The sequence below is a fragment of the Onychomys torridus genome, chromosome 8, assembly GCF_903995425.1.
Source record: "Onychomys torridus chromosome 8, mOncTor1.1, whole genome shotgun sequence".
Classification (NCBI taxonomy): domain Eukaryota; kingdom Metazoa; phylum Chordata; class Mammalia; order Rodentia; family Cricetidae; genus Onychomys; species Onychomys torridus.
This window is the reverse complement of record NC_050450.1, coordinates 16,428,799-16,456,184: the sequence shown is the minus strand read 5'-3', so window position 1 is coordinate 16,456,184 and position 27,386 is coordinate 16,428,799. Positions and strand designations below refer to the sequence as shown.

General features: G+C 48.3%; 1 protein-coding gene across 1 annotated transcript; it reads right to left on the bottom strand.

Moving 5' to 3' along the window:
• Positions 1-1,680: 1,680 nt before the first annotated feature.
• On the bottom strand, positions 1,681-20,275 carry Nlrc3 (NLR family CARD domain containing 3). The gene is given in 18 exon segments (XM_036198072.1): positions 1,681-1,771; positions 2,056-2,139; positions 2,495-2,578; positions 3,144-3,227; positions 3,618-3,701; positions 7,428-7,511; positions 7,922-8,005; positions 8,515-8,598; positions 9,051-9,134; positions 9,665-9,748; positions 10,356-10,439; positions 11,972-12,055; positions 13,473-13,556; positions 14,075-14,158; positions 17,131-17,217; positions 18,254-20,003; positions 20,093-20,134; positions 20,137-20,275. Coding segments are annotated over 18 exon segments (3,186 nt in total). The 5' UTR covers positions 20,261-20,275.
• Positions 20,276-27,386: the final 7,111 nt, after the last annotated feature.

Genomic DNA, 27,386 nt, shown 5'->3' with positions numbered 1-27,386 from the left:
CTAGGAGCCAATCAAGAATCCTGTATGTCACTGTTAGGTCCTTTTTGTTTGTTTCATTTAAAGCCATTGCCAGACTGTTGTAACATTTTTTGGCAGTCAGGCCAGCTTTGTAGAAAGTCCTTCTACTTGGGGTTTGTGTAGGCGGACCCTCCACAGGTAGATCTAGGTCAGCGTTCTTGGCAGAAGAGCTCTATCAGTGCTGTCTTCAGGCATGCACATGCTCACTTGTCCCGTGGCTTCGAGGTTAGAGTCCGTCACTTTATTTTCTGTGTTTTCTTGAGATAGGATCTCATGCAGCAGAAACTGGTCTGGAACTCACCATGTACCAAAGACCACCTTGAACTCCTGATCCTCCTGCCTCCTCCAAGTGCTGGGATTACCAGTGCACAGCACTTCCTGGCTAAGTTTAATCACCTTTGTTTTGACAGCATTTGCCATGTTACTTGCTAAGATGCCCTTTTCTTATGTAACCAGAGCAACGCCTCTCACTGCCAGCATCCATGATAATTCATCCGAGTACTCATTTTTGTATTTTTGGTTTTGTCTTGAGAACCTCACTATGTAGTTTTAACTGGCCTCAAATCATGGCCCTCTCTTCTCAGCCTCTCAAGTACTAGAATTACAAGTGTGTGCCACCATGACTAGCTTCTGGACACTCATTTTTATTTTGTTTTGTTTTTTCCAAGACAGGGTCTTGTTATATAGGTCTGGATATCCTGGAACTTGCTCTGTAGACCAGGCTGGTCTTGAACTCACAGAGATGCATCTGCCTCTGCCTCCCGAGTGCTGGGATTAAAGGTGCATGCCACCATCCTCAACTCACCTTATGGTCTTTATAAGCATTTATCTTAGTGGCTTACTTAAGATCTGTGAAGTTCATTTAGGTTTTCCTGTTTGAATCAGACAATGGAGGGTATTTGCCACATGGAAGCACAGCTTGTCTGTCTCCAAGGGGAAGCCATGCCACCGCAGAGGTTTTGGATGCCTAAATACAGGATAATGGCATCAGGGTATCAACACTTAATTTGCAATGGATAACCAGTGTGCTGGACTCCAAATACAGTAGACCATTCTAGGTGTCTGAGAGATCTTACAGAAGAATGCAGAATCTCAGAATTAACCTTTCATTTATCTACACAAATTTCTCATATTTTCTCCATCTACCATGTATCTAAGGGTCACACCCCAAAACTTTTTTCTTCTCTTAAAAAGAGAAAAAAATGGGCCCATTATTACCTTCGCCAAGCTAATGTGCTTAATGGGCTTGAAGACTGCAGCTGGATTTAAGACTGATGCTGTTAACCATGTGAGTGCACAGGGCAGAAACACATTTGTTTTTGTGGTTGTTGTTTGGTTTTAAGTTGGGACTCTGAAGACCCCAGGGTATGAATAAGCCAGGACCAGCTTCCTACTTTGTGGAGCTTTGAGATTTTGTCTCTTGAGTGCCCCTTGGCGGAGGCTCATTCCCTCCTCAATACTGTCAGAGGATCCATCTTCCCCCTGACTGACCCTGGAGAGGAAAGATGCCTATGACTTCTGCCGGAAGTGCCCTTCCTTCCCCTGTTCAGGAGACGAGCTTGAGAGCTGGTTCAGCAGCATTCAGATTCCAGGAAATTATGCAGAAATAGAGGTCACGCTTACAGTTGAGTCTCTGCATGGTTCACCAGGATCTTACTTTCCTTACATTTCCACAGTGCATGTGGGAGCATTTGTCCTGATAGCCTCTGAGATCATCCTGGCACCGGATTCCCCAATGGGATTCCCCTGGAGACTGGGACAGAAGAGTTAGGATGGAACTCAGCATCTGCAGGTTGCCCTTAGTACAGTGATCGTTGCTACAATAAATTCGGGACACCACTGAGCCTTTGCCCTCTAGACCTCCTCCTACGCACACTGCTCTGGCATGTCCTTAGTAGACCTGGTTCCCCTGTGATGCTGCTAGAGTGTCTTCCTGTCACTTGACTCCAGAACTGGGCTAAAGGCAGAACCTGGTCTGGGAGCAGTTGTGAGGCTTAGCAGAAGTAGCTGGAAAGGCGATGCCACTTATGTACTCACTTAATATGATGCAGACCATGGTTCTCAGACAGTGCAGCAGCGACATATATGACCCCATCCATCCCCAGTGAGTTCTCTTGGAGACTAGGCAGAGAAGAGATGGAGACACCATAGTGAGCTTCAGGACAGAAAAGACACATAGGAGATAACACTGCCTTGTTGAGATGTGGATGAGATAAGTAGTTCTGGGCTGATTGTCTGCAGGCACCATAGCAACTGCAGCCAGGTACTCTACCCAGGACCATTAATGTGGATTTTAAGTAAAGGACTTAAGGAAAATGAACAAAGCTAACATCATTGGATATGGACAGTAATGGTCAGGACAGTATGGTCGTTTAACACCCAGAAGGAAGCAACTAAAGGAAATTGTGTGTTTCATCCCAAAAGTGCTGGCAGAAGTTGGCTGCTCTGGTTGCACGTGGGTCACACGATCACTTACTTGAGTCTTCGGAGAGTGGAGTTTAACTTCAGAGCATTTGCCAAGGCCTTGGCACCCGGTACCCCGATGTCATTTCCTCGTAAGCTGTCAGGGCAAGCAAGAAGCCTAAGGTGCAGGAATAGGCTGAGTGGAGGCACTGATGTCCCTCCAGATGGGGCGGGGTTGTCTGGACATTCCATCACAGGGTTGGGGGCGGCGTCTTCCTAAGCACTTACAGAAGCTTGTTCTTTTTTTCTATGCCAGAGAAGGAAAACCTAGGCTGCAATGGAGAGGTAACTCTCCATCCAGGGGTCCACAGTACCCTGTGGTTACAGGGAGCCTGGGGAGTAGGAAAGACATGGGCTGAGAGCCTCCTAGAGCTTGAACCCACCCCAGGAGGTGCCTACTGGGTTCTGTGGTGGGGGACCTAGTAAATAGAGCCTTTGGTCCTGTTTGTCTGGGGCAGGCCCAAACCAGAGCATAGTGCCATAGTGACCTCAGGGAGACACATGAAGTGGGAATGAGGAAGACAGAGCATCTGACCAAAAAAAGTCATGGAAATTATCTACGTGTGTCTATGTAAATAGACATTTGTCTTCATGTTTATTCCTTTTGAATCTGTAGCTTATTTCTTTAAGCAAAGTCTGTCAGCAGAAACTGGAATACTCACTCAAGAATCTCCAAGGTTCTGTTCACAGCCAGGGCCTCCCCAAGTGCCTGGGCTCCTTGGGTGCCAATGGAGGCCACCTGTAGGCTTTGAGAGGGAGTATAATCAAGGTGGGTAATCGGACCCCCTGTGCTCCTGCCCCTCCTGCCCTGGGCCAGGCTTCCCTCCATACTCTGTAGCCCTTGGCTAGGGCTGAAAGTTGAGAAGCAGCACTAAGATTGTGTTCCTGTGACTCTTCCAAGAACGCTGCAGCTCCCGCCTATACTCTGACTCTACAAGCAAGAGCTAGACACAGGAAGGGAGCAGCGGTGTCTTCCAGAAGGGCTGGGGTGAGTGATGTCTGTAACTTCAGTCCTTCCTACATGTTTGATTGCCCAGTCACTAGTATTGGAAAAGCCAAACAACTTTCCTAGACTAGTCAAGTCAGCTGTGGCATGAGAGGGTGGTCTGCTGGCCTCCCACACCCAGGGGACTTACTAGAGAGAGGTGAGGGTTGGGTTCACCTTCAGAGCCCCAGCCACTGCAGAAGCTCCTTCATCCCCTATGGCATTCTCCTGTAAGCTGAACACAGGATGACCCATTGGTCCACAAGGGGCACAAGCCAACATTGGCCAAGGCCTATGGGGTTTAGGCCCTTTACACACACCAGCCCTACACCCAGTCCCCTTAGATAATTGTCCCTGCTGGGAAGCCATTGTGCCCTTGGCCTCATATTAATGCACAGGGGAATCTGGGAGTCTATGAATCTGAACAAAATGCCAAAGGCAGACAAGAAAAGGGACATGGCATTTACTATCAGCAGGGCTTAAGATCAAAAGGTATGCTTTTCAAAACCAGTAGGAAGATCAGCCTGAAGTCCTCGCCTCTGTGCCATTCTTGCTGGCTAGGGTTTCTGTGTATTCTCTCCTACTTCCAGTTGGAGGAAAAGAGCAAGTTCTGGGACAGTAAGTGAGTTTAGGACAAATGGACATCACCATGCTTTAGGAAGCATCTGTGACATCACTCTGGCAAACGTCTGTGTGGATCCCATGTTGAGGGTGCCAAGCATCAGGGACAGCTCTGCCCTGGGCTAGCTAGTTTTTATCAAGTTGACCCAAGCCAGACTCCTCTGAGACCAGTGAATATCCATTGAGAAAATGCCTCCATAAGAATAGCCTATAGGCATCTCTGAGTTCAAGGCCAACCTGGTCTATGAGTGAGTTCCAGGACAGCCAGGGCTATACAGAGAAACCCTGCCTCAAAAAACCAAAATATAAGTAAATAGATAGCAATAGCCTATAGGCAAGCCTGTAAGCCATTTTATGTTTTGATGATTGAAGGAGGGCTCATTGAATTGTGGGTGGTGCTAACCTTGAGTAGATAGTCCTGGAGTATATAAGAAAATAAACTGAGCAAGCCAGGAACCAGCATTCCTCAGTGGTCTCTGCTCCAGGTCCTGCCTCTAAGTTCCTGCCCTGTCATGGACTTACAAGTAAGGTGAAATAAACTCTTTCCTCCCAAAGTTTGCTTTTGGTCATAGTGTTTTATCACAACAGTAGATGGTAACTTATTAATGCTCTCTCAGAACTCAGGTAGGAAGGCACTATTAAATGAGCAAATTGATGTACCAGGTCTAAGTTGCAGGGAAGATCAGCAGAGTCTCTACCCCAGTGTAGTACCCAGAAGAAATAAACTAAGCCAGAATCAGGGAATGGGAGACTGCTGAGGTCATGGAGTGATGAGGACTGACGCTTGGAAGTGTGAGGGAAGCAGACCTTTGGGGACCTTGGAATCCAGGCTTTGGGGTTACACATGAATCTGCCGGTACAGTCATTTATGGATCTCACCCATAATGAAGAGAGATGGATGTTTAGGAAGATCTCTGACCTGCAGTTTGAGGGGATGGCCTAGATGTGGATGGGGGTCACCCAGTATGGCAGGTGAGTGGTTCTGTGGCCTGGATGGTGGCAGCAGACAGAAACAGCGTGGAATGGACAGTGGGAAGAAGGTCAGCAGGACATGGAGATGAGCTGGAATTGGAAGTGGAAGCAGAGGGGCCCCTAGCTTGCACAATAGGTTGTCTAAGGGTCAGATGGAGAACTAAGAAGCAGCCTTCTGGGCAAGACAATGCAGCAACTTGCAATACCTGTGAGACACCAGGGGCAAAAGGTAACATGGGTGTGGACTCGTGGGCTGGAGTCCAGAGACACCTGGGTTAGAGGCTTGCTTTTCTGTTGCTGTGTTAAGACACCTTGACCAAGGCAACTTTTAGAAGAAAGGGTTTATTTGGGGCTCACAGTTTCAGAGGTTTAGAGTCCATGACCACCATGGTGGGGAGCATGGCAGCAGGCAGCAGGCAGCAGACAGACATGGAACTGGAGCAGTAGCTGAGGGCTTACATCTGGATCCACAGGCATAATGCAGGGAGAGCACACTGGGAAGGGCCTGGGCTTTTGAAGCCTCAAAGCCCTCCCTGTGACACACCTCCTCCAACATGGCCACACCTCCTAATCCTTCCCAAAGAATTTCACCAACAGGCCATCAGGTGTTCAAATTTACGAATACTGGGGCTGTCCTCATTTAAACCACCCTAGGTAGTGATGTAGGAGTTACCAGGAGTTGGGTTATTAGAATCCTGGGAAAAGAAAGCTCCCAGAGAAGTTCAAGGGAAGAGGCCAAGGGCAGAACCCTGAGGAGCACCAGTGTTTAGGAGTAAATCAACAGGAAAAAGTGAGCAATGGGAGCTAGTGAAGTGATGGACTGACAGATGGAGAAGAGACCAGAAGTGATGCAAAGGGTTCAAAGTCTAAACTCACCAGGCAGAGGTGGCACACGCCTGTAATCCCAGCACTCGGGAGGCAGAGGCTGGCGGATCTCTGTGAGTTCGAGGCCAGCCTGGGCTACCAAGTGAGATCCAGGAAAGGCACAAAGCTACACAGAGAAACCCTGTCTCGAAAAACAAAAAACAAAAACAAAAAAAAGCTGTAACACATTCATTACACTGTTGAATCTTTATGGGGTTGGGGATTTAGCTCAGTGGTAGAGCACTTGCCTAGCAAGCCAAGGCCCTGGGTTCGATCCTCAGCTCCACAAAAATAAAAATAAAAAATAAAGTCTAAGCTCCGGCTGGGGAGGTGTCTCAGTGGCTTAAGCGCTTATCTCAAAGCAGAAGGAGCTGAGAAAGTCACCCACATAAAGCTGGCTGCAGTAGCACACATCTGTGACCCCAGCTCTCCTACAGGGAGATTGGGAGCAAACACGAGAAACCCGGAAGCCTATAGCCCGATTGTCCGGCATACGCAGCTGGGGAAAGACTGTCTCAAACAGGAGGGGAGACCAACACCTGAGACTGTCTGCTGACCTCCATATGTACACTCTGGTATGAGCACACACGCTCACTCACGTGTGCACACACAAAGACTGAAAAGGGGCAAGGTGAGGACATTTTTGTAAGAGCTCAGCAGGTAAAGGTGCTTGCCGTCAACCCCAGTGATCTGAGTTTGATCCTTGAAACTCACAGAGTGGAAGGAAGGAGAGAACCAGCTCTCAAAAGTTGTCCTCTGACCTCCATACACATGCCATGACAAGTGCACACACACACGCACACGCACACACACACACAAATACTTTTTTTGGAGAGGGATGAGGTTTCGAGACAGGGTTTCTCTGTGTAGTTTTGGTGCCTGTCCTGGATCTCGCTCTGTAGACAAGGCTGGCCTTGAACTCACAGAGATCCACCTGGCTCTGCCTGCCGAGTGCTGGGATTAAAGGCCTGTGCCACCGCTGCCTGGCTCACACACACTTCTTAAAAAACAAAGTTAGACAACAACATGAACAAAATAGGTCAGCCTAGAAAAGAACTGTTCTGCAGGGGTGAAGCTCTGTGGCAGAGCATGTGCTTAAGATTCTCAAGGTTCTAGTTTCAACCCCTGGCATATATGTACACATACAAGATATAGATCATAAAAGACCACATGAATTTATGATGTAAAATGTCCAGAATGATTGGTGTCTTGCAAGGATGGAAGTGAGAATGGGAAGCAGCAATACATACAGCATCTCTGGGGGTTAGGGAAATGTTCTCAGATTGGTTGTGATGGTTGTACAGCTGGATTTTATGGTGTGTGGATTATATCAGTAAAGCTATCACACACACACACACACACACACACACACACACACACACACACACACACTGTACAGGTGAGGACTAAAACAAGTCTGTGGTTTCATGGTAGAAGCTGTTGTTGGTCATCACCCCAGCCCTGAGCCTGGAGACTACCCCTCCTCCCCATAGGCCACACTTACTCTAAGGTTCTCAGGGTCCTGTTCAGCTGGAGTGCTTGTCCCAAGGCCCTGGCTGCACCAGCCTGGATAAAGTTCCACTGCAGGCTGGGAAGACACAGACACATATGGCCCAAGAACAGAACTGGAGAGACTCTTTGGCATTGAGGAGGGTGAGTCAATGCAGGATATGGCACAGGGGTTCCTGAAGTTCCCTTCAGGCTCAGTCCCCAGAGGGCCAGTGTTTTACCAGTGGTAGTCATGGGGACAGGCTCAAATATTCTCCATAAAGCATAGATCACCCCAAGTCATAGCCATGACACTTGCCTCATAATCTAGGTCTATCTGAGGAAAACCTCAGGAATCCAAACCCAGAGTGGGGCCTACCTGCTGGAGGGAGGTAGCCTGGGAAGGCCTCAGGCATAGCCCAAAGCCAGGTTCCATGTGCCACAGTTGGTTTGTGGCTAGCCCTGCAGCTGGGGAGAACGGGTGGGGAGGGGAGGGGACAGCAGTCTTACTGAAGGTGTGTGAGGGAGTGGTTTTCTCCTACTGCTACTGCAATGGCCTGGGCACCTTGATCATGGAGGAGGTTGGCTGTCAGGCTGGGGAAAAAAAGAACAGAAGCAAGTAGGAGCCACTGTGAACCTCCCCCCATCCTGGTCACTAGGGGATACCAGTCATTCCCCATCCTCCCAAGGGACACACTGTCAGCACCAATGCGGCTCGAGCTTCTGGAGAACTCTGGTGTACCAAGCATACTAGAGAATGTCCCATGTTAAACTCAGTGGTTACAGGTCAGGCAACCAGGACACACAGCACTATGAGCAGGATTTACTGCCTGTTGGCATGGCCCCATGCCAGCTCTTTAAGGTCCTCTCCCACGTGCTTATCCATCTCCAGGGGTAAGGCTGGAGAGTTCTGGTGTCAGGGTTGCCAGTAGATACCAGGTCTCCTGGCTGCCCCTTCCCAAGCCCTGGTCCAGCCTTGTGAATTGTGAAGATCCCAAGGGTCTAACCCATCATAATGGTGCCCACCAACCCTGGTGTCTGAGCAGGTGAGGAAGCACAATCTCCCTTTGACCTCCATCCCTCCAGACCCAATTATTACGTACTCCAAGTACTTCAGAGTGTTGTTCATACAGAGAGTTTGAGCGAGGGCCTGGGCTCCCTCTGAGCTGATGGAGTTTTCTCGTAGGCTGAGGAGAGATGAGACTCTGAACATCCAATCAGACAAAGACAGAGCAAGTCCAGATGTTTAGGCTTTCCAAACCCCAAGAAACCACAGGCAGGCCCTGGGCCTCCCGGGCCACTGGGCTGAAATGTGAAAGAGCCTGTTCTCGCCAGTCAGGGCTGTAATCAGTGTCCCACTCAGGACTAGCAGCAGGTAAGAACACGCAGGAGGAAAAGGGCAAGATCTGGGTTATGATGAGCTAGTGGTACCTGAAGGTCTTGTACATAGAAGGGAGCATCCCACTGGGGGCCACAACTGACCAAGTAGGAAAAGGGACAGGGTGCTGTGTTCTAGAACCAAGCCCATACCAACTGCAGATTTTTCTACAGTAGTTTCTCAGTGTCAGCCTTTCTTTCCAAGCCCCAGAGGCCCTGTATTCCCACTGGTCAAAGTTGTGTGTTTGGGATCAGGACTTACCTGAGGTTAGACAGTGTCCGGTTAACACAGAGGGCTTGCATCAGCACTGCCACCCCAGTGTTACTGATGGCATTGCTCTGTAGGCTGCAGAGCAAGACAAGGCACTGTTGATGTGGCTGTCCCGGGACCTGGAGAGAGCTGTCTGGTCTAGCCTGGAGCCATACCCGATGGGTTCAACAGGGAGTTGAGGACCTGTGAACTGCTCTCCTCATCCCTCTCTCCTCCCCATCACTCTACCTAAAGGCAATGTGGTTTAGCATAATCCCTGAGGTTTAAACTGCCCTGACATGGGGCTGCATATATCCTCAAGGAAGTGCGTGTTACTCTGCTCCAGAGAAAGTGATGCCGCAAAGCCATCCTAATGAGGCAGCAGTATCTAGCCTGCCCCTGCCCTGCCTGCCAAGGCTTTTCTTCAGCCATGGGGGCAAGCTTATGACAAGGCACATAGACCTTGTCATTCTAAAAACTGCAGAGAAGCAGAGCTGGTATGTTGACTAGGGCAAAAGTGGACAGAGGCAGACCCAGTGTCAGGGCCAGGGCTGGTAAGGCGCTCTCGTGGGAATGGGATCTGGGAGGGTAATTATCATCCATGGAGGGTTCTCAGGCAGACTCACTCCAGGTTCTCCAGGCCTTGGTTCACCTTCAGGGCCTCAGCCAGGGCCATGGCACCTCCATCCCCAATGGTATTACTGGAAAACCTGCAAGAGACAGATAGTGGTGGGCTGGGCCTAGGGGTCAGAGCTCAGGGGAGGCCACCTCTGTCTCAGGGGTGGCCAGTGCAGTTCATTTAGCCTCAGTGTGTTCATCTGTAGTCTCCAAAGGTGACCACATCTTCCTTAACTCTTTGGAAAGAACCAACAGTCAACCCTCCAAGGTGTTTGTGGGACTTTATATGAAGATGGCCAAGAGAAAATGTCTCCTTCTGAGAAGAGGGAAACAATAATGTAAACAAGCCCATAATGTTTGGGGATCACCCAGTTCTGGGAGTCTGGTTTTCAATTCTCCTTGTCCAGTGTTCTGTACTTCCAAACCAGCTAACCTGCATTCACCCACCCATCAATTTATCTAAACCTCCTGTGTACCCTTCTTTCCATCCACCTACCCACCCATCCATCTATCCTCCATCCATTCACCTATCTGTCCATCCATTCAACCATCCACTCATCCTTCTCATCCAACCACCCTCACATCCATCTTCTCATCCCTTCTTCCATCCATCCATCTCATCATCCATGTGTTCACAAATATGTAGGATGCGCCAGCCTTGTGCTCGAACCAGAGGATACCAGTTTGGCCCTTTCTCACATGAGTTCCTTCAGACTCCTGTTCTGCTTCAGGGCATCTGCCATCTGCTGGGCTCCCACTGGCCCAATTAGGTTCTTCTGTAGCCTGTGGGAGATGAGAAGGGCCCATCAGCAAAGCCAGGCATAGGCATTCCCAGGCCAAAGCCAGGCTGGGTTTTGGGTGATTGGGTGAGAGGTCAGGGACAGATAGGGTACCAGTTCCAGTCTCACGGCAGTACAAGGGGTCTCACAAAGGGTCTGGTTGGGAGAATTAAGGAGAAAGGGCAGCTGGGAGCAGAGGCTCAACAGCCTTCTGCATGAGAGACTTCCACACACAAGTCTGCCAGCTAGTGAGACCTTTCCCATCTGGACCAGCACTCTGCCTCCCACCTGGAGAAACGTCCCTGGGAAGAGGTATAGAAGGATAGATGGGGAAGGGCCTCTCCTGTATAAAACACCCTCCATATAAAGGAAAGACACGGGGGCCTGTGACATGGCTCAGAAGGTAAAGGCGCTTGCCACCAAAGCTGTGGACCAGAAGTCAATCCCTAGGAGCCACATGATGAAAAGAGAAAAACAAATCCTGCAAGTTGTTCTCTAACCTCCATACTTGTGCCATGGCATGTGCTCTCTCTCTCTCTCTCTGTCTCTCTGTCTCTCTGTCTCTGTCTCTGTCTCTGTCTCTCTCTCTCTCTCACGCACACACACACAAAATAAAATATAAAAAATAATGTACCTATACTGTACATATCACATATCTCTTTTTTTTTTTTTTTTTAGGAAAAAGACATCTCCCTTTTCTAGACATTTTCTTGAGGAACTTATAGGTTCTAAGTCCCTACTCTGTCTCCTTACAAGCTCGGTCAGCCACCTCTGGCTTCACAGCCCAGGAGTGAGTATCTCAGTGGGTTTTGTTTTTGAGACAGGGTCTCTTTATGTAGCTCAGGGTGACCTTGAACTTACTTTGTAGATGAGGCTGGCCCCAAACTTACAGAGATCCTCCTGCCTCTGCCTCCCAAGTGCTGGGATTAAAGATATGTGCCATCACGCCAGGCTTCCTGGGGTCTTTCTTTGAGAACTTCTTTTCCAAGATAAACATCAAACAAGGTAATGCCCCTGTCTCTCGGCCACTGTTGGACTTGGCCTGGGCACCTGGCTCCAAGTTGCGAAGTACCAGATCATAATAAAGGAAGGAGCAGTTTTGTCTGGGGCAAAAGCCGTTAAGGAGCACGAGAACTCTCTACCTTCGAGATTAGGATAAGCTGCTGAAAAGCGGTGCTGTGAGCAACTCAGACTTGAAGACAACAGGGCTGTAGGGAAGGGTAGGCCCTCTGTCTTTACAACCTCATTGGCAGGCTGCCTGTGATGCTGCCTTCCAGTCAGACTAGTGCTTATTTAATAGAAGAATGCTGTGTTCTTTTCCTGTAGCTGTGGACATGATTTCCTGGGTTGGCGGGGCTTTAATTTAGTAATTCCAGGAAGAATTTTCTCTTGAAAAACAGATGACATCGTGTTTTCCAGGGACCCTACAGGTGGGTCTGAAAGCCTTAGGACTTAGAGAGCCTCCTGTTCTCTCTCTCAGGGACAAGGAAAAGCAGAGGCTCAGCAAGAGAGATAAGTGATCAGTTTGCCACTCACTGTAGTATGGAGATGGTCTGGTTGGAGACCAGGGCCTCGGCCATGCACATGACACCACCATCCTTGATCACATTGCTCTGGAGGCTACAAAGGTAAGAAAAGGTGTGTCACTGGTGGCCTGGACTCACACTGCAATGGGAACACCTGCCTCAGAGGCCCAAGACAGGAAGCAACTGACTTCCGTGCCCTCCTCGTGGCCCTCCTCCACTAGTCCTCCTGTGCCGGTCTCTAAGGAGCTGCCTGCCAACTAGGATCAAAGTGTCCATGCTACTACCTCAATTAAAGTGAGGTCATCATCAGTCTCCATCACAATCAAGAGCCACAGGCCCAAATAAGAGTGAAGATGTGGAGAAACCGGAAGGAAGCCTTACACTATTGATGACAATGGAAATGGCCCTGCCTCTGTGGAAGACAGTCTGGCGGTTCTCAACTTAGATGTGGCATGGGGCCTAGCAATTCCATTTCTAGGTATTCCCCAAAGAATTAAATACGGGTGCTTGAATACTTCTACACAGATGTTGCTAACTGCATTATTCATGATAGCTAAAAGACAGAAGCCCTCTGAATGCATGAATGTATAAGCAGACAGTGTGCCACCTATCCAGAGGAAAACAATTCAGACAGTCAATGCAAGAAAACAGTAAGCTGCACTGTGGATGAACCCTGAAAACACGCTAGCTGAGGAAGACAGACACAAAGTTCTTATTGTATAATTCCATTTATACAAAATGTCCCCCAAAAAGAAAAAAGTAAATACTAACAGTCAAAAATATTTTGAAACTAGACAGAGGTGGTGGTTGTACATTTTGAATGTACAAAATGCCAATGACTGCCGGGATGTGGTGGCACACGCCTTTAATCCCAGAACTGGGGAGGCAGAGGCAGGCAGATCTCTGAGTTCAAGCCAGCCTGGGCTACAGAGCGAGTTCCAGAACAGACAGGTATACACAGAGAAAGAGTTTCTCAAAAAAACAAAAATAAAACAAATCCCAATAAACTATAAACTTCAAAATGATAAATTTTATATTATTGAATTTCACCTGGTTCTGGGTATGGTAGCGCACACCTTTAATCCCAGCACTTGGGAGGCAAAGGAAGATGGATCTCTGTGAGTTCAAGGTCAGCCTGGCATACAGAGTGAGCTCCAGGCCAGCTAAGGCTACACAACCAGACCCTGTTTCAAAACAATAACAACAAAAATTTCATTTGAATAATAAAAGTAGAAAGACAAAACAGACTAGGACAGTAGTACACCCTCAACTAGATGAACTCAGCCTCAGGCTCCTCAGAGAGACACAGCAAGCCAGACCCAAGCACTGCCATCTTCTGGAAGGCAGGCTTTGCATTGTCCTCAGAAACCCTGGGGTCTTTCAGAGGCACACAGAGTTGGGGCCACCTGGAATCTGAAGCTTGCTGGCACCCCAAAGCCTCCACAGTACCTCCTGTAGCCAGGGCTTTATTTTCTGGGCCCTCTCCGGAGGCCAGGAGTGGAGCCACATACCTTAGAGAGGTTAGAGTTCGGTTTATCTTCAGGGCATCTGCAAGGGCCTTAGCCCCCTGTGGTCCAATGGAGTTACTCCGGAGGCTGGTAGAAGCAAGGGAGAAAGACTGCTGGGGTGGGAAGAGGGTTCAAACCCGGCACAGACATGAGTCGACAGTCCTTAAAGGGAATGAACTGGATTGAGGATTTCATGTTTGATGGACCCATGGCAGAGATCGTGTGTGTGTGTGTGTGTGTGTGTGTGTGTGTGTGTGTGTGTGTGTGAATGAGTTCCCCAAAGCAGCCCCACATGATGAGGGGCAGGGCACAGGACGTGGTGGTCTAATGGCCTAAGTGTGCAGACGACAACAATGATTCTAGGTCAGGGTCAAAAAGTGTTTTGTGAAATGAAGTTTAAGAGACAAAAATGAGTTTGCTTGCTCAGTCGTCCTTCTAGCCAGCCAGAAGGACATGTAGTTGGCAGGAGCTCAGAGCATAACACTGCCTTGGATGGACTGACTCTGGGGAGTTTGTGAGAGGACACAGAAAACTCAAGACATTTCATAGACGGGGAGATGGTTTCAAATTCTCTTCATTCCAGGGGCCTGTGGTGTCCAACTCACTCTAGTGTGATGAGACTTCTGTTGACCAGGAGGGATCTGGCCAGAGCTTTGGCTCCTTTGTTACCAATCTGGTTCTCAGTCAGGCTGCCAAGAAAGGGGAGAGTGGTTCTTTCAAGTCTGTGCCTCTCATCGCCTCGATTAGACTCATAGTTAGTCCTGTTTTCCCCAGCATCACCCCCGAGGATGTAAGTGGGGACCAAGTGACTGGGGAGCAGAAAGCCAGGAATGGGAAGACCCCTGGGCCTGGGAAGGGAGAATCAGAGTGGGCCTGATGACCTTCGCCCTGACAAAGGGCCCCAAGGAAATTTGCCCAGCATGCCACATAATGGCTACTTTACAATGTGCAGCCAAGAGTTTGGATGGTAGAAGTCTTTCATATGAGCCAGCAAGGTGGCTCAGAAGGTAAAGGTGCTGGCCACCAAGCCTGGCAACCCAAGTGATGGAACGGGAGAACAAGCTGTCCTCTGACCTCCACATACATGCTGCGGTGTGTGTATGTACATACATGCACATGTACACATACATACAGTAGCACAAATACAATAAATATAGTACATTTTTATATTCGATTTTCTGATATTAAAAAAATTCTTCCATATAGACCCATCTAGTGGCATAATGTTCATGTGACTTTCAAGAAGAGGCGAACTACCAAACACTGGTGCTGGTTTCTATGGTGCAAATGCCCCAGACCAGGGCTAATTTCAAGTACCCTCAGCTTGTGAAATTCCTGAAAACCCACAGAGCTCATAAACTAGTGCAAACTAGCCTTTCTCTAGTACAAAACAGCAAATGGTAGAATTACCACAAAATTAACTAAGTTTTAGAAAGTTTCATCTTTATGTGCCTGAGAAGGTGGTTCCCGCAGCGTGCTGATGGGTCAGAGTTGCTTCCTCTGTCCACTGTCAGAAGGGGGGGTGCTTGAGTTTTTTTACTTTTGTAAGCAGCATCCCTAGGATGGAGTTGTCCATTAGAATCCCTGCAATGTTAGAATCAAGGACATTCCAAGAGCTCTTTGGGATCCTGGTACCGGGGCAACAGGAAGACGAAGGAAGCCAAGTGGAGCCGGCTCTTTAAATACTAACAGCCCTCCTCTGTCCGATCTCCTCAGTGGGCTCTCATTGACACACCGCTTTTCATGAGTTCTGTTGCCTACAAATAAATTTGAGCTGGGCAGTGGTGGCGCACACCTTTTATCCCAGCACTCGGGAGGCAGAGGCAGGCAGATCTCTGTGAGTTCGAGGTCAGCCCGGACTACACAGTGAGTTCCAGGAAAGGCACAAAGCTACACAGAGAAACCCTGTCTCCAAAAACATACATACATACATACATACATACATATACATAAACAAACAAACAAACAAATTTGAGCCAGATGTAGTGGTACACGCCTTTAATCTCAACACTTGGGAAATGGGCAGGCAGATCTCTGTGGGTCAGAGGCCAGCCTGTGTTACACATTAGTTCTAGGCCAGCTGGGACTGCATAGTAATACCCTGCCTCAAAAATAAATAAATAAGTAAATACACAAATAAATAAATTTGAATAGTAGCCAGATGTAGTGGTACACACCTGTAACTATAGAACTTGGAATATTGGGGATCTTGAGTTCAAGGCCAGTCTAAACTACAGAAAACCTGTTTCCTTGCCTTCCACCATCAAAATATTTGAAGACTAGCCCACTTTTGTTGCCATAGAATTTACATAATGTCATATAAATATCTTACAAACAGCCTTACGTAGTTTTGGCAGAATGACTTGGACATTGCAAACAAGTGTCACCAAGGACCAGAGAGGAAGTGCTTGTGACCAAAAAAGGGATGTTTGGCTTCCTTCAGAATCATTTCTGAGCCCCATTTTAAGCAAAACTAAATCGATAATTTTGTCACATGCTAAAAAGGCTAAAGATGCCTGTGAAGGACAGAATCCTGACAATGAGAGGCTGCAAGGTAATTTTTCTCTCAAAGGGGTTTGTCTTTCCCTAACAAGGCAAAGCCATCCCTATACCTCATTCCTAATCCTTTTCTCCAAAATGACGCCACAGGTCTAGAAATTCTTCCTGACATCACCGCACTATAAACCCAAGGGTTACCACATCAAGTGTAGAACTTTCGTAAGCACTGACATCAGCATACAGACTTTTCTCTAATTACAACATAAACGATGTGATTTGATGTTATTGGAGATAGGATCTCACTATGTGTAGCCCAGGCAATCCTCCTGTCTCAGCCTCTAGAGTGCTGGGGTCATAGGCATGTACGTTATACCCAGATAAAGAAATTTAAACTTAAGTCTTTGAGAATAGAACTGAGGATGTGGCTCCAGTAGGCAAAAAGCTTTCCTAGCATACATGGCACCCTGGGCTCCATCCCCAACACGTCACAAACTGGGAATAATGGCACATTGCTCTAATCCCAGCCCTCAGGAGGATCAAAGTTCAGGATCACCTTATCTATATAGTGAGTTTGGACTACACAAGACGCTGTGTCCAAAAAAAAAAAAAAAAAAGAGTCTAAGATTTGGCTCAGCTGTCAAGAGCACTGGTTCTTGCACAGGACCCGGATTCCATTCCCAGCACCCACATGGCGGCTCACAACCATCCATAACTCCCATTTCAGGGGATCTGACACTGTTTTCTGACATCTGTAGAAACAAAAAGCAAGCCATGGCACATATATACATGCAGGCAAATAAAATAAAATTGAAATTGTAAATTAAACGTTTCAACTTTTTTATTTGAGATATAATCCTGTGCTCAGAATATTATTAGAGAGTGGATATTGGGAAGAGCACCGAGACGATGCTGCCTGAACCAGGGTAGCACATGAGCCCTGGAGACATCCCCAGGTCCAGGACAGTCTGCGCCTTATCCACTCCTTTCCCTTTTCCTCAGGTGGCTGAGCCTTTGGCACTTTCTGAAAGGAGTAGAAGATCAGATTGCATCCTGAGCCACACCCTGAAAAGATACATGTTCTTGGGGTGCTCTGGTTAGCTGAGTGGAGAGGAAAGAGATCCCCTAGCCCAGGCAGCAGGTGGTACACGGAGGTCTGGGTTACCTGATGTTCTGAATGCGACAGTCCTTCCCACTCAGCACACTGCCCAGCAAGTCCATCACAGGGTCCTGGAACTGGTTGTTGTCCAGCCTGGCCAGGGGAAGCCATGACAATGAGTGGTCCCACAGCCTATGAGCAGGGTGCGGCCTCCACCACCTCTCATTCCCACTGTGATCCGCTGTTTCAGCTCGGAACTCCAGACTCGGTGCACTCACAGTGCTCAGACTTCCTGTGGGAGTAACTGAGGTGGTTCCTGTGAGCTGTGCCCTTCCTCCTAGGTGGCATCTTACAGTGTTGTCACAACAGTTCTGATACCATGTGCCTGTGTTCAACACTGTTGGCTAGCTTTACTTCTGAGGATGCCAAGACCACTCTCAGATCCTGATTGGTCCATGTCCTACGTCTTTTCCTCTTTGCTTGCTAAATTCAGAATATGGCTGAGAGTGTAGCTTCTGCCAACACTGACTGGCTCTGTGTGTGTGTGTGTGTGTGTGTGTGTGTGTGTGTGTGTGTGTGTGTGTACATACACACACGTACATATATAAAATCATGCTATGTAGCCCAGGCTGTCCTGGACTCAGCAATCTTCCTACCTTAGACTCTTATTGCTGGGATTACAGTGATGAATCACAGTGCTTGATTCTCAGGGGGTCTCATGAGTTGGGTTTGTATTGTCATGTTGAAATTCTAACCTTGCTGTCTCCAGAATGCAGCCTCATATGGATGGGAGCTCATTGCAGACGGAATAGCCAGGAGGCTATCACACTGACATAGGGTGGGCCTAGGCTCCAGCGCGATAGTGTGCTCATAGGGAAAGCGAGTTTGTGACAGAGACACAGGAGCAGTGCTCAGACACAGGAGGCAATGGGACACCAAAGATGGCTGGCCCTTGGGCACTCCAGAGGCAGGAAGGGCTTCCTGCCAAGGTTTCAGAGGGAGTACTGCCCATGCCCTTGACCTCAGACCTCTGGCTCCAGAACTAAATCAGTTCCGTGATGGTTCTGCACCCAGCTGTGGCATTGGCTAGAGCAGTCTCAGCAGACTGCAGGGGAGGGGGTGATGAAGCAAGGAACCATTTTGAGTCTTCCTCCTTTGCCCTTCCTCCCTGCATGGACCCCATCCTCACCTGAGGCTCCGGCAATAAAGCAGCTGGGGCAGCAGGCTCTGGAGGACACTCTGGCTGAGACACAGGGACAAGTTGGCCTCCCGGCAGCAGATATCAGACAGTTGCAGGAGGTAGGCCAGAGCAGTGCGATGCGAGGGGCCCGTCAGCCCAGCCAAGGTCCCACTCTGCATGGTCTCCTCCACACTGCAGGCCAGCTCTGTGTGCTGCAGCTCATGCAGGCAGTACAAGACATTGATGGCTCGTGCACAGACTGCAGAGTCAGGACACAGCAAGCCTTGTAGGGCCTCAGCCGCCTGGGCCCGGTAGCTCTGGTGCTCACCTAGGGCCAGCAGGGAGCCGGCCAGCAGAGTATTAACCCTTGGAGACAGGAGGCCAGAGAGGAAACGCAGGAACACATCCAGCCTCCCATCCTTAGCTTGTGTGGCCCGTTGGGCTGCACACCTGAAATGCGCAAGGAAACCCAGCCTGGGCCAAGACATGCCACTCTCGGTGAAGAGGTCAAAGATGGCTCTCTTGGATGCACTGTAGTAATATGTGGCTGCCACAAACTCTTGCAGAGACAGATGAGTGAAGCAATAAGCTGCCGAGGAGGCCAGAGTCTCTTCCCGTTGCAGGAGACAGCTGCATAGCGCGCTCTGCAACAAAGCGAGGTCCACACCAAATGCCTTCATGTCTTGCTCATAAAACACGTATTTCTTCTTGACCAGCCCATGGAAGGCCAGGCGGCCCAATGTCCCCACCATTTTGCGAGCTCCCTGGGCCACCTGCTCAATCCTAGGACTTACTTTGCCCTTGTCCTGCCCCTCCCCACCAAGGGCCATCCTAAAGTACCAAGAGTAGAGCTCACACAGGGTCTGAGGCAGTGGCAGCTCTGAGTCCGGGACAGCTAGCTTGCTGTGGTACAAGTGACCCAGGGCCAGCCCCATGAGCCTACAAAAGGCTGGCACAGTGCACATCAGATACAGAGCCCTGTTGGCCTTCACTTGACTCAACACCTGACCTAAGAGGGTCTGGTCATCAGGAAATATCTGCTCCAGACACACTTTGATCTCTTCCTCAGTAAAGCCCCGAATCTCAGTCATCCGGTCCACAAGGCCCCCAGGGACCTGACCAGCAGCACTGGGACGGGAGGTGATCCAGACAGAAATTTCTGGAAAGAGGTTGCCTCGGATGATGTTAGTGATCAGGTGGTCTACCTGGATCTCCTTCTTTGGGTCTGTGCAGGCGACAGTATTGGAGAATTCCAGGGGTGTCTTACACTCATCCAAGCCATCAAGGACCAGGAGGACTCTGTCTTGGGCTGTTACCACCAGATTACTGTCTCCAATGTGTGGGAAGATGGAGTGGATGAGCTTGTCTGCAGATAGCTTCTCATAGGTATTAAGATCCCGAAAGGTCAAGGGCAGAACCAGTGAGAAATTCTTGCCCACTTTTCCTCTGGCCCAGCGACGGATGAAATGCCTCACTAGAGTAGTCTTGCCGATGCCGGCCACTCCAATGGTAATAGAGACCCGAGGTGGGATGGACACCCGGGACAGAGGCAGGAAGAGCCTGTCTAGGGTGATGGCCCTAGCAGAGTGCCAGACTCCACGTGTGGCCTCCACCTGTGTGAAGTCATGCTCCCGTAGCTGCAGGTCTGTCAGGCCCTCTACCAGCAGGAGGCTGGCCAGGCGCTGTGAGGGGCTGCCCAGTTCTGGGTCATTTCCCACCCTGCTCAGCAGGGCCTCACAGTACCTCCGTATCCTTGAGTCTGCAAGACACAGGACAAAAGAGGTAAGGTCCCAGGGCAAGGTGGGAGGGTTCAGGTACCCCCCTCCTTCCACCCCATGGAAGACTTACCATTGCTCTGGGATCCCAGAGGGGAGTCTGGCATTTTGTTAGGGCCTGTAGTAACCGACAGCCCTTCCCAGCCAGCAGATCCACAAGGGCCTTCACCTGCTCAGCTGGGGAGCCAGCACTGTAGGCCAGGCATGTCTCTCCATCAGTCCTCAGCTCTTGCTTCCTCATGGAGTCTGAGGCTGCAGCCAGGAGCTGTGAAGTCCAGGCTGCTGCCTGGTGTACCTCTGTTGTTTCCTAGCCAGTAAAACTAATCACAGAGATGTAGGGGCCAAGTGAACAAGACTGGGAGGTCTGGGCTTGGACTCTGGCTCTGCCACTTACTAACTGGGTGACCGTGGGCAGGCTGTGCCATCTCTCTACCCTGTGGTTTCCTTATTTGTGACCTGGCAAGGGCGATGCTGTTGGAAGCAAGGAAATCAATAGAAGGGAGGCGGGAGTGGCCAGTCTGGGAAGGAAGCGGTGCAGGATTCCATCTAGTCACCCTGGGAAAGACAAAAGAACAGAGATGGAAAGACAGTGGTGAGGTTGGTGGGTGCCAGGGTCGGGGATACGGAGGCGGAGGCGAGGACACCGCTCTGTGGGAGACTGTAGCAGTAGCTGGGTGTCACTGTATGTGTGCAAGTGGAGACCCTTGTGTGAACTGGACTTCTGATGATCATGTGTCAGCTAAGAACCTGAGGTCCCTCACTAGAACAAATGTAGCACTGTTAGAGGATGTGGAGGAGGAGTCTGTTGGAGCAGGCAGAAGCATGCGGGAACTCCATACTTAATCATCCTTCTTCCACAAGCCTAAAACTACTCTTAAAAGTAGTATTTTACTTTTTCAAAAAGGGAAGGGAAGGGGGCTGGAGAGATGGCTCAGCAGTTAAGAGCACAGACTGCTCTTCCAGAGGTCCTGAGTTCAATTCCCAGCACCCACATGGTGGCTCACAACCATCTGTAATGAGATCTGGTGCCCTCTTCTGGCCTGCAGTCATACATGCTGTATGCATAATAAATAAATAAATCTAAAAAAAAAAAAAGAAAGAAAGAAAGAAAAACAAAGGAAGGGAAGAAGGAGAGGGAGGGGAAGGCCCAGGGCTCCCAGAGCAATCGCACAGTGGCTTCTCAGCTTTCCTGGCCTGCCTGGAGCTCAGGGCCCTGGGCCTGTCGGAAGCTCCATTTGCTGCTGAGGACAGGTGTGCAGAGCTGGCAAGAGGTAAAGCCTCTCCACACCGCACCTGCTCACAGCCTTTCACCAAAGCCACTGCTTCTCTGAAGGTCTCCTTCATCCATTTATGTCCTCACAGGCACAGGGCCGCAGCAGCCCTACAGACTTGTAGGTAGAGACCAGTCACCCATTGTTGACAGTTCTAGAAGAGAAAAAATAATGGAGGAGGGGTCAGCAGAGGTCGTGGCAGCAGCCCTGTTTAAGATCGATCCAGGAGTCATCACTGCAAGAATCTGGCCAGTCCTGGCTGCCCTGGTTCTCCGGTTCAGTGGTGGGTTAACTGAAGAGGAGGTTACTATCAATGGACTCCTGGTTTTGAAATTGCACTGGGGATTGGTGTCAGTTTAACTTGGCATGAACATTTTCAGACAGAAAATGCTGAGGTTTAGCGGAAGAAAAACAGCCATTCAGATCATAACCTTGTTGAAGAGTCCTTAAATGCAAGGCATTTGTGGTTAAGCCGTAAATGGACTAGCCTGGGAATGCTGAGGTTAGGGTGAGTGCACTCTCTTAACTCCTGCACAATCCCGCTGGCTCTTGTTCACACTAAGGGGGAAAGCAAATGGGATTACAATCGATGCTGTGATATGGATTTGTGCTCATATTTAGATACCTGTTTGTAGATTATCTAGTAAACCTTATTTCTCATCTACAGCTTAGAAAATGACAGCTTTTTACTTGAATCTAAGCATTTGTAAAATAGTTTTTGTTGGCCTGGGGAGATGGCTCAGTGGTTAAGAGCACTAGCTGCTCCTCCGGAAGACCACAACACCCACATGGTAGCTCACAGCCATCTGTAACCCCAGTTCCAAGGGGGAACACCCTCTTCTGACCTCTGCGAACATCAGGCATGAAAGTGGTACACAGATGCACATTCAGACGAAGCACCCAAACATAGAAAATAAAATAATAATGACAACAAAATAGTTTTTGTTGTCATTCTGAATACTGTTGGTATAAAAGATGACTAATTTTTGTAGCTCATCATATTTCAATGAATTAAGCATTTTTGTTGACTCATCACTTTTCTGATAGTTTTCTTCAAGCATTCAAATTTTCAGTGGGTCCTCTGCATATGTGTCATGGCTGTGTAGCTTGGTGTTCCTGTGAGACTCCTCCTAACAGTGGGGGTGGGCGCTGTCTGACTCTGCTGCCTGCTTGTGGGACCCTTCTCTTCCTCCTGGGTTGCCTCACCCAGCCTTGATGTGATGGTATGTGCCTGGTCTTATTGTAGCTGGATGTCTGTCTGGTGGATGTCCCTGGGAGGCCTGCTCTTTTCTGAGGGGAGGAAGAGGAGGGGTGGGTGTGGGGAGGAGGGGAAGTGGGGGGAGAAACTGGGGAGAGGGGAGGAGGGGAGCTGCAGATGGGAGGTGATGTGTGAGAGAAGAATTGAAAAAATAAACAAGGGGTGGGGATTTAGCTCAGGGTAGAGCACTTGCCTAGCAAGTGCAAGGCCCTGGGATCCGTCCTCAGCTCCACATACAAAAAACAAAACAAAAATAAATAAACAAATTTTCGTAGGAGTAATTTCACATTTTAAAATAAGATTTATATTGTGTTTATGTGTACGTATGTTCATGTCTCTGTGGGTTTGTACACATGCATGTGTGTGCCCACGGAGGCCAGAAGAGGGTGTCATTATAAGTGGTTGTGGTGGGTGCTTGAGACCAAACTTTGGTCCTCTGCAAGAATAGTATTTATTTATTTTTTATTTATTTATTGTTTTTGAGACGGGGTTTCTCTGTGTAGTTTTGGAGCCTGTCCTGGAACTCACTCTGTAGCCCAGGCTGGCCTCGAACTCACAGAGCTCTGCCTGGCTCTGCCTCCCGAGTGCTGGGATTAAAGGTGGCGCCGCTGCCACCACCATTTGGCGTAATTTTTTTAAAGGTTTATTTATTTTATGTATATGAGTGCTGTAACTGCATGTTGGGAGAGGGCATCAGATCCCAGATGGTTGTGAGCCACCGTGTGGGTGCTGGGAATTAACTCAAGACCTCTAGAAGAGCAGCCAGTGTCCTTAACTGCTGAAATATCTCTCCAGCCTCATAATTTAGTCTTTTTATTTCTGAATTGTCACTCACTTTGAACAATTTGGCAACCAGTTATCTTTTCCCTGGAGCAGGGCTGGCTAGCAGCCTTGTACTGTGTGTGCACCAGTAGTAGTTCTGTATGGAACTATTGGGTATAATAATTGGGGAGGTTTCTAGTTAATTTTTTTCCTCTTGGGGACACCTCCCCATTCCTATCCCATTCAGCTAATGTTACATGATGTTTCCCAAGGCATGCTACACCCCACACATCCTGTTAAGCTCTGTATTTACATCATTTAACTTTCTGATAAGGATGACCCTCTATCTTTGCTCTTTTATTTCATAGACTAGAACACTGAGGTTAGTGACTTTCCTAAGGACACGTGGCTGGGAAGCAGGGAAGCTGAGCCAGGAGAGAAACTGAGGCCTCACTGGCCCCAGCACCTGGGCTGTGTTACCGCCTCTGTAACAGATATACACATGCTTCAAATACTTGGTCCCTGGGTGTGGTGGTGAATGACGTTAATCCTGGCATTTTAGAGGCAGGGGCAGGAGGGATACAAATTTGAGGAGGGCTACATAGCAAGACCTTGCCTAAAAAAAATAGAGGAATGTCTGTTAATTAGAAAGTGTTTTTTAATTCATCCATTCACTCAACCAGTAAAGTTTTAAAGTTTGTAGGTGAGTGTGTGTGACGGTGTATGTGTGTGGTATATGCGCCCAGGAGTGTGTGATATTACACACACATATGGAGAGGCCAACTGAGGATGTGAGTTGTCTTACTGTACATTCCGCATTACCCCATTGGCACAACCTGAGCCCAGACCTCTGCTAGCAGATAAAAAAGCTCCAGAGACCCTCCTTTCTGTGCCCACCAGTGCCAGGATTACAGACACAGCCATGCCCAGCTGTTACATGTGTGCTAAGGACTTGAGGCCAGGTCCTTGTTCCTGGTCAGCAAGTGCTCTTGCCCACTGAGTCATCCTCCAGCCTCTAATCTGAAAATCTGTTTGCATGTTTGTTTGCTTATGAGATGTCCAGAGTGCGGCCCTGGCTGGCCTACTGCTTGCTTTATAGCCCAGGCTGGCCTGGAACTCATGTAGTCCTTCCAAGTATGGAAATTATAGGCATGTGTGAGCAGGAAATATTTATTGAGGGCGTCTTGTGTGTTGACGTGGGGAACAGGAAAGGGAGCAAATTGGGAAGGTCCTTGTCTTGTGAGTAGGGAGGCGTAGGGGACAATGATGGTGGAGGAGAAGGAAGAAGAAAGCATTTCTAAGATGACTGGTGACATGTATGTAATCAGCAGCAGGGGTGACAAGAGCTGGCTGTCGTGGTGATGGGGGATGTTAGCCATGAAGGCCTCCCTGAACTCTGCAAGACAGCTGCATAAAGTGGAAGGGAATGGGCTGGGGAGATGGCTCAGTGGGGAAAGTGCCTGCTGCCCAAGCATGAGGACCTGAGTTCAGGTTCCCAGCACCCGAGTAAAAGCCGAGTATGTGCCTGTAAGCCCAGTGCTGGAGCAGAGACAGCAGATCGCCAAGCTCACTGGCCATCCAATGCAGCCAAACAGGCTTAGTGTCTCAAAAGGAAAGTGATCAGGAGGATACATGATGTCCTCTTCTGTTCCCCATAATACATATACAGGCATGTGCACCTGCACACACATCACACAAACACACAAACACAGACACAAATTAGATGGACTAGGACAGTAATGAAAAGAGCATTATAGACAGAGGAAATAATTAGGAAAAAGAAAAATGGGGCTGGAGGGTTGGATTAAAAATGCTTGCTGCTGTTCCAGAGATGTTAAGTTCCCAGTATTCACATCAAACAGCTCACAGCTGCCTGTGACTCCAGCTGGCCCCTGGGGGCACCTGCACACAGCTGCATACACTCACACAGATATATACACATGAATACAAATAAAATAAGTATTTTTAGATTTTATGTGTAAGGATGTTTTGCCTGCATACATATCTATGCATCACATGTGCCTGGTGTGCTTCAGATCCCCTGGAACTAGAGTTACAGGTGACTGTGAGTTGCTGTGTGGATGCTAGGGTCCTCTGGAAAAGCAGCCAGTCAGTACTCTTAACCACTGAGCCATATCCAAGCCCCCTACTAAATATTTAAAAAATAAATAAATAGCTGGGTGGTGGTGTATGCCACCTTTAGTCCCAGCACTCAGGAGGCAGATGCAGGTGGATCTCTGAGTTCAAGGCCAGCCTGGTCTACAGAGAGAGTTCCAGGACAGCCAGAGCTACACAGAGAAACCCTGTCTCTAAATATATATATATATTAGAAAAAAGATGGGTATAATTCATAGAAATATGTGACTAAGATGTTGAAAAGAAACAGTCTATCTATGGATCAAGAAAGAAAAACACTGAGCTATTAGTTTCTTCTAATTGGCAAATACAAAAGTATAATGTGACCCTGACAAGAATGTGGCAGTATTAGGGATATTTTTTAAGATTTATTTATTTTTACTTGCTGTGTTATGAGTATTTTTCATAAATGTATGTTTACTATGTGTGTGCAGTACCTGCAGAGGCCAGAAGAGGGTGTCAGTACACTGGAACTAGAGTTATAAATGGATGTGAGATGTCCCCATGTGGGTGCTGGGAACAAATCTTGAGTCCTCAGCAAGAGCAGCAAGTACTCTTAACTGCTGAGCCATCTCTCCAACCCAAGAAATATTAACACATTAGTGATGGAAATAAAATTAGTATAAAAATGATGGAATAATTTTTGTAATGCTGGGGATGGGTCTCCTTGTGCATGATAGGTAAGCTCTACCACAGTGACCATATCCCTAGCCCAAATTATAAATTTTAATTTGCCAGTAGAAATTTTACTTATGGGAATTAAATTTTTTGTGTATATGTGTATGCTAGTGTGTGTGTGTGTGTGTGTGTGTGTGTGTGTGTGTGTGTGTGTTATATGTGTGTGGTGTATGCACAAACACGTGTGAGTACAAATGCCCGTACATGTGCAAAGACCAAAGGAGGACATCAGATGTCCTGCTCCTTTGAGACAGGGTTTCTCACTGAATCTGGAATCAGGCTGGTGGCCAGCCAGCCCCAGATATCCTCCTTTCTCTGTCCACCACAGCACTGGGCTATGGATGAATAGCCACACCTAGCTTTTCACATGGGCACTGAGAATTTGAACTTGTGTTCTCATCAAGTGCTCTGACTCCCACTGAGCCCTCGCTTATGAGAATTTATCTTAAATAAATAGTTATACAGATATTCAAAGATGCAACTCCAAGAATGTCCATAAAACATTCACAACAGGAAGAAGTTGAAGGGGCAAAACACTACATTTCTATCCAACAAGAGATTCATAAAAATAAATTTGGTTTGGTTCTACATCGAAATACTAGAAGGTTGTAGAGTAAAGTAAGACCAACAATGTGTCAAACTACAATAATGCACACAGTGCACTCTTTATTTTGAGGCAAGGTCTCATTGCATAACCCTGGATATCCTAGAACTCACTATATAGACCAGGCTGGCCTCCAACTCAGAGATCCGCCTGCCTCTGCCTCCCAAGTGCTGGGATTAAAGGCTCTACAATACATTTTTATATTGAAAAGTTAAAAGCCGGGCAGTGGTGGCGCACGCCTTTAATCCCAGCACTCGGGAGGCAGAGGCAGGTGGATCTCTGTGAGTTGGAGGCCAGCCTGGTCTACAGAGCTAGTCCAGGATGGGCTCCAAAAGCTACAGAGAAACCCTGTCTCCAAAAACAAAAACAAAAACCAAAACAAAAAAAAGGAAAAGTTAAAGCACAGAATACAGGGGCCGGGGAGAGGGCTCAGTGGCTAAGAATGCTTGCTGCTCTTCCAGAAGAGCCAAGTGCGTTCCCAGCACCCACCTCAAGTGGCTCACAGCCACTGTATCTGCAGCTTCAAGAAATCCCTTCCCCTGTTCGGGCCTCTGCAGGCACCTGCAAGTACATGTGCTTACATAAACACAGACACATATGTGCACATGCATTGAAAAGTTTTTTTTTTTTTTTTTTTTTTTTTTTTTTTTTTTTTTTT